We start from the raw sequence: 7735 nt of genomic DNA, 5'->3' as shown, positions 1-7735 counted from the left end.
TTAACTCTTAATATTTTATTTTATTTTCTCTACGATTTCTAAATTAATTGTCTTTTATTAGACATTTTAACTATTTTTTTCTTCTATCTAACCCCTCAAATCGTGCGTGAAGACACGCGCGCTAACATGAACAACAAAAATTTGAATTTTGTTCTACTTGAACTAAATTAAACTACTTTGACCAATAATATCTCTTAAATAAATGTTTGTTTTTTATTCATAAAAAAAATTAAATATTTTCTAATTGGACATCTAAATTACTATTATTTTTATCCATTTAATCTCTCACACAATGTATTAATTTCAAAAAATATATAAATGTGATTCTTATATTTAAAATAAAGAGTGATCTATTTTATATATTATTTAAAAATCTATTTAAGGATTAATTGCTTTAAAAATCGTGAACTTTAGCGTGTTTTGTAATTCAAACATAAACTTAAAAAGATCCAAAATTGATTTGAAATGTTTAAAATTGTAAAATACTAAAAGTTGGTATCTTAAAAAATTTAAAATTAGAAGTTCGAGTTAAATTTTTTTAAATAGCTAAAAATTTATAATTTTATTTAAGCAATTAAACATTCATTTAATATCATCAAGTAAATTTATATATTTTATAAATATCGCTAACAAAAAAAGACAAGATCCTTATATCATTGTAGAAATGTAAAAAAATATTTACATGTATAAAAAGTAATATCATGTAATTATTTGATTAAGTTTAAATACTTTTTAATACTATTTTTTTTAATTTCTACGGTCGTTAATAATTTACGAAAATATTATGAAAATTTAAAATAAATACATTTTATTAAAATTTATATGTCATCATACATAAATTAATTTATATGTTTTTAAGCATTTATGCTAGGCATAATATGGTTGAAAATTAAATAATTGTATTTTTGAGGAGGTTAAATGGATAAAAAAATTAAAAGGTTCATCGTATAATAAGAAAAAAAATAGTTAAGGAATTAAATAAAACAAAATAATATAGTTCGGAGATAAATAGAACAAAATAATATAGTTTAGTTATCCTTCACATGCTTCAAGCGTTTGAAAACATGTGTTTTTACCACGCTGGACAAAAAGAGGTCAGATTGACAAAAAATATGAAATTGAGGGGTTAAATAGAAAAAATAATTAAAAAGTCTAATAGAAGACGAAATTAGTTTAGAGGTCGCAGATAACAAAATGTTAAAGTTTAGGGATTATAAAATATATTAAGTTTTTATAATTTGTATATAATTTGATATGCCCTACCATCTATGTATGATCATTTACATGAGTGAGTGGAGCAGGGTTCAGGGGCCGCTTGCTCAAAATTTATGGCTGACTTCTCGATCTAGAAATGGTTTGAAAAATGGAGTTGCCACCTAGTTCAACTAGGAAATCCTTTTTAACCGACTAGATAACCTTACTCGTCTCCGGTAAGATTACCGTTTATCAGACCAAAAATTAGGGTTAATGGACCTTCCCGAAACTCTTGTGCTTGGCCTAAACATACATCTAACCTTAGAGGTTTCTTCTAAATAGCATAAGTCTGAATGGTCTAGATATTTTACATGCATAAAACCTAAACCGGATGTAAACGTTTGATTGATTGATTTTATTAGGTGATCTTGAAAACCTATACAACCGTTGCTACTTTTTCGTATCAGTCCTACGATGTTTAAGTGATTGGCTGGAATTGCATTATTTGACTAATTTTATGTGATTAGTCCTTTAACCGGTTAATATTTGATTTGGTATGTTTTTGGAAAGCGGTAAACAATACTGGCATACTCAGGGGCAGTTCGATATACATATAAGGTTAGTAAATACTTTTTAGCCTCGTTGACTTTAAGTGCATGGCACTCGCGCGGGTTTTGACCATCGGTCTGGTCAGAATTGGTTCTCGGTCATATCACGAGAATTGTGCGTCTCGTCGATCCGGTTCTAATCACTCGCGCGGGTTTTGACCATCGGTCTGGTCAGAATTGGTTCTCGGTCATATCACGAGAATTGTGCGTCTCGTCGATCCGGTTCTAATGGTTTGGTCCGGGGTCGATTTCGAGTTTTGGTTAACCCGGAATCGGCTCTGAAAGTTGCTGGTTTGCTGGGCCTTGGGCTCGTAGGCCCGGTTTATACACTATCTTATATTACTGGACTTTTGAGTTCGTTTTACATCGTTTCTGGCTTGTTACATAACAAAATATTGAAGTTTATCTACGTCTGGGTTCAAACTGGTCTGATTCAGAGTCCGGATGAACCCAAAAACGCGTATGGAAGTTTGGATCGAGTTTGGAAGAATCTGAAAGCGATTCTAGGAAGCTAACGAACGACAAACACGCCGCTGGTGTGACTGCCAGCGCCGACAGGTTATAGTGGCGGCGCCACCACTTTGTTCTGGCGGCATCGCCAGTTTCAGAGGCGGTGGCGGAGGTGCGATGACAGTTTCAGTTATCGTTTTGTTTTGCTTCAATCTAACTCGTTTTAACTCCGTATCTCTTGCTAAAGTAGTCAAAATTGCATAAAATGGAACAAGGAATTCAAATATGGCATTTATTGAGTGTCTAAAGCTGATTTAAACAAAAATAGGTTATGGCAGCAGCTCGAAAATAAGCTTTTTCATGGCAAAAAAAATACACTTAGAAACACCTACAAACATGCATTTTAAGGCATCTAATTGATTATTTTCTAGGTTTGAACATTAAAAACAGCTAATTATAGTGATTAACATGCTTTTTAATCAAATTCATGAGAATTTATTGAAAACACCGAATTAATTATAACGGTGTTAAAAGTCTATTTTAGTGCCTAAAAGTTTCAAAAATGTTACTATAAAATTCTATGGGTTTGGTTATGGTCAATTGCAGTCCGTAAAACTTTCAACTGGCCCATAAATTTCTAAGAAATTGCAATTAGTCTAACTTTTAGACTAGATTACAATCTCTTTGGACTTTTATAAGCTATTTACGTCTAATTTTGTTTTAATCCTCTAAGTTTGCAGTTGTGCACAGATTATGCCTGCTTAGATTACAGCAAGCAAATCAAAATCTCATCATTCAGACAGATTTTTTTGAAAATTATCATTGGAAACTTCAATTTCTTATCACTTTTTACCTGTCCGAAAAATAGGTGTTAGATTTATAATTTGTAATATAATTTTAGATGCCCTGCACTCTATGTATGATCATTTACATGATTTATAATTTGTGTATAATTTGATATAATGAAGGTTAAATCTCAATCATAGACATTGATTAGTTAACCATTGACAAAAATATATAGTTATACAAAATAAACAACATTTAATAGCACGATTTTCTTGACTTCGAAAGTAAAAGTATGCAATTGTATGCACTTTGCTAATTGCTAGTCCCTTTCCTGGACGTGAGAACATTTTGTTTCACTCTATAAAATTATTGAATATAATAAGCTATTAGGAAATATACATCTTTCGATTTTTTTTCTATGATAATATCATTATTACTACAATAGTATAGTCTCTGGATACTATTCTTTTATTTATTACTGATAAGTTATGTTCAATTTATTATAATAAGAATAAGTTAAGTCTATAATTAAGTGATGCAATGGAGAATATTAATACCAAATGACTAAATAAATTATCAAGAAACTTAATATTTTATTAGTCAAATTCATCAACTATATATGTGTCACATGAACAAAACCCTACTTGCATCAGCAATATATTCTGTAACATAACAAATCTTCAACAAGATTAAAAAAATGTATTTAAATTATAAGATACAAATTTGGTTTGGATTATTTAATTAAATCTTTGAAAAACTAAAGCTGTCAACATCTACATTAGGCCAATAGAGTGCCAAAAAAGTCATTGAAAAGAGAAAAATAAATATACCAAAGATAATGAAGAAGATGAAGCATACCAGATTTTTGACTTATTGTGTTAAAGCATTAGTCTCCTTTTCAAAAACTTCTATGTTCTTCCACAGTTTCTGATTTTCTTAAAAAGGAGTTACACACATAAGGGTTGGATTTTTTTTACAATAAGCAACTTTTCAACAATTGTCAGTGGCGGAATCAGGATTCCGCAGGGGGAGAGGAGGAACTTTACAGATGTGTTGTTTGGTTGTTTTTTTTTTAATTCGAACGACATATTATTTCACTATTTAATTTTTTTTTTATGAATTTTCTAAAAAATATATATTCATTTTAAATAATGTGTCCTTAACTATTCATAATTGAACGATATGTTTGGTCCGAAAAATTTAAAAATTTATGAAAATGGTAAACATTAAAAAAATGAATCAATCAGTGCCAAATGCCCTTTAAAACCTAAAAAAATAGAGTTGGAGCGCTCATTGAATAGGACAGCGAAGCTGTCATGGAAATGAGGAGGGGGGAGTGTGGCACTAATCCCCGGTTCTTGGAGCCTCGGCCCCTTGTTCCGCCCCTGACTATTGTATAGTATTAAATACTGCCAGGTTCTGTTTCTGTATAGTTTCCACATAATGAAAATGCACAAGTTTTTCAAGACTTCTGTAACTAGTGGCAGCAGAAAATAAAATTGCAGGCAAAAAAGAAGAAATGTCGTTAGTGAATAAAGAAGGGAGCGGAGTAAAACCGTAAAAGAAAAAAATGATGTCGGAAATAACAATGAATAAAATGTGACTAGCGGTTAGAAGAGCAGCCGCCCGCCCATCCTGCTACCCTTTAGTTCCGCCCCTGGCTGTACATGAGTTAAAATGACTAAAATTAATATAGTTCATGAGTCATAGACAAATTTGAGTCATTCATTGTACTGTAGAAAAATGGTAGAAGCTTGGCTATTAAATTAGTTGCTCAGTACACTATAATTACAACTGAGAACTCTCATTTATCAATAGCTCCAAGACCAAAACGGTTGATCCTCCATAGGGAATTCAAAAGTACATGAATTTGCAGGTGGCTCATAGTACAGTTTTGTGAAACACGGTGCGGGCAAGAAGCTCTGGCTAAGATCATCTTCTTCATCTTGAGAAAAATCAGATTGGTCTGCCTCGAAAACATTACAAGAATCAGCAGGCTCCATGAATGAATGTGGGCTATCGGAGTCGAAAACATCGCTCTTTGCTGAACTACCATCTTCTCGTTTCGGCGTTACCATTGGTGTAATTGGGGTTTTAAATGGTTCTACATTTTGTATCCCTTCCTCTCTAGCATCCAATTTTTCTTTAAGGCAGATAAACTGTTTGCATACAAGATATAACAGAAGCATTACTCAAGTGAATTATACATTGCTGATTCATGGAGTAACAAAAAATTACCTCAGCTCTCAAATCCTGTTTCTCCTTTAGGAGATTGTCATAATCAACCTTGAGATTATCATAGCTAGCTTTCAAAGTGTCATAGTCCTTTTCAAGTTGTTTGTTCTTGAACCGAGCACGCCGATTTTGAAACCAAATTGCAACTTGGCGAGGCTGCAAGCCAAGCTCTTTAGCAAGTTGGATCTTTCTTTCAGGTTCAATCTTATTTTCTACCTCAAAGTTCCTTTCAAGAAACTCAACTTGAGTGGCTGCGAGCCGCCTTTTTTTCGCGGGTGGGTTAAGGCACGCATCGTAATTCTCATCACCCATATTTTCTTGTTTCACAATCGATTGAGGAACTGGAGTATCAACTGTGTTGTCACCTGTAACAGAAACGGAGTCAGAGATCGTCATTACCATATTAGTTGCATAAGGGATTCGACAATGGCTGTTTACTCTTTATAGTGTAAGAAAAACAGGGAGCTCTGTTTGGATTTTTCTTTCAAAAAGTAAAATCAAAGCCAATTTAATTTTTAAGCAAAAGCATACTGTAAATCACACACAGCTGGGTGGCACGGACACGGACACAGTCAAACGGGACACTGCCAAACGATATTATACTAAAGTTTCATACATAAAAATGAAGTTCCGTGTCCGAAACGTGACATGTCTAACACGTTTCCGACACGTGTCCGTGCTGCCTAGCATACAAAAAAAAAAAAACTTACAATGAAGAGAGGCAGAAGAAGTTGGAACCCGGAGAATAGTCATAACTTTTTTTCTTTAACTTTGTTTGATTTGTTTTCTTTGTGTAACTGTGTTGTGTTGCACCAAAATATATATGGGAGGCTGGCTGGCTTTTCATCCTGTTCCTAACACATCTTTTGCAAGGACTATTATGTCCCTACTACTGTTTTATCGATGTAGAAAGATGTTAGCAACGGCTCATTTGTACTTATGCCCTTCCCTTTTATTTCACTTTCTTTTTCTAAAAATGACATTTGACTCAAATTTCATTTTTCCACTGAATTTGGACATGTTAATCAAATTGATCGGCAATTATTTTAATTATTATCCATTTCTTAAATATCACTATAGTATTGTATTTCTAGTTTTATATAAGGATTTATATGTTTTCTTAATTTAATCACGTTTTTAAAAACTTTTCATAAAAATACATAAACTTTCATTTATTTCCAAATTCATACACGATGCTGACGTGTAACTCTTTCATTGGTTAGAAATGACTTACACCTCAGCAAATTGCACCAATAAATGAGTGTACGTCAGCACCGTGTATGAATTTTAAAAAGATTAAAGTTAGTGTATTTTTATGAAAAATTATAAGAACGTTATTAAATTGAGAAAACTTGTAAAATTAGTGAATTTTTATGATATTAACCCTTTATATAATCCCTCCATCGACAATTATCTATTTTTCTATTTTTGCACATTAAAAAAATATAATTAATGTTTTGATTTGTTTTAATTTATCTTTATCTTTTACTGTTTTATTTTTTGATAAATGGGAGAAATGGAACGCTTGTGGGAGGAATTAAATCCATGACCTAGTAGTTTGTTGCCTAACACTTACACCATTTGAGTTATATCTCATATTAAATATTTTTTGAATAATTTTCTTTTTTCAAAAATAATAATATAGATAATAAAATAAAAAATAATATGACACATCAATTGAAATATTGTAATTTATTAAAAATGAGCAAGTAATTGAAAAAAAAAATTGTTATGACCGAGGAAGTTAATGCTGCTAATACAGTTGCTGACCTGGAGGAGCCACATCATCAAATAATTGCTTAGCTTACAAGGAAGCTGCATCACATGCTTTCTGCATGAGGAAGAGAAATCTTTGTTTGTTACAAAGAAATGATTATTCAGTTAGGGAGTTGTAATCTGCTATAATTGTTTGTAGAATAGATTAGCTGATTTATTTAGTCTATAAATAAGCCAAGTATGAGCTTATAGGTTGTAATCACAATTTTTCAATTAATAAAGATTCTATTTTCTCTCTTAGCTGTTTCTTCTTCTTTTCTTGAAATTGGTAGTTGCCAATTTCTTCATGGTATCAAAGCTGGTTTTATCCAGTCTCTAAGCTTCTACAAGGAAGTTCAATCAGTGATTCATCAATGGCGTATCAAGGTTCATCAATAGCATGATCTAATCATGTTCCCAGACCAGAGGAATATTTTCTAAGTCCTTACTTCGTTCACCCTGGTGAAAATCCTTCACTTAATCTTGTTGTTAAAGTTTTGAATGGTAGCAATTATAATTCCTGGTATAAGGCAATGCGTATGTCTTTGATTATAAAAAACAAATACAAATTTGTAGATGGATCTATCATTGTTCCTGATAAAGATGATGATATTTTCAATGCTTGGGAGAGATGCAATACATTAGTAATGTCATGGTTGTATGGGGCTGTATCCCCTACTATTGCAGAGAGTATTTTTAATTTTGAT

At 31.9% G+C, this 7735-nt stretch overlaps 1 protein-coding gene across 1 annotated transcript; it reads right to left on the bottom strand.

The window, feature by feature from the left end:
* Positions 1-4745: 4745 nt before the first annotated feature.
* LOC126686218 (homeobox-leucine zipper protein HAT5-like) lies at positions 4746-6085 on the bottom strand. Its single transcript, XM_050380264.2, has 3 exons — positions 5984-6085; positions 5277-5638; positions 4746-5197 (listed from the first exon to the last, which is right to left on the bottom strand). Exons 1-3 carry the CDS (start codon positions 6024-6026, stop codon positions 4850-4852), a joined length of 753 nt encoding a protein of 250 aa, XP_050236221.1. The 5' UTR covers positions 6027-6085; the 3' UTR covers positions 4746-4849.
* Between the last annotated feature and the right edge of the window lie 1650 nt (positions 6086-7735).

This window comes from Mercurialis annua, linkage group LG6, assembly GCF_937616625.2.
Source record: "Mercurialis annua linkage group LG6, ddMerAnnu1.2, whole genome shotgun sequence".
Classification (NCBI taxonomy): domain Eukaryota; kingdom Viridiplantae; phylum Streptophyta; class Magnoliopsida; order Malpighiales; family Euphorbiaceae; genus Mercurialis; species Mercurialis annua.
The sequence above is the reverse complement of the archived record's forward strand: the minus strand, read 5'-3'. Positions and strand labels throughout refer to the sequence as shown.

Bases quoted from the DNA above. Each gene is read 5' to 3' on its own strand.
- LOC126686218 (XM_050380264.2), bottom strand. From the start codon at position 6,026: ATGACTATTCTCCGGGTTCCAACTTCTTCTGCCTCTCTTCATT. The intron at 5,639-5,983 runs GTAAGTTTTTTT...TTTCTGTTACAG, and splicing joins TTCTTCTGCCTCTCTTCATT to GTGACAACACAGTTGATACT. The intron at 5,198-5,276 runs GTAATTTTTTGT...GTATGCAAACAG, and splicing joins AACAGGATTTGAGAGCTGAG to TTTATCTGCCTTAAAGAAAA.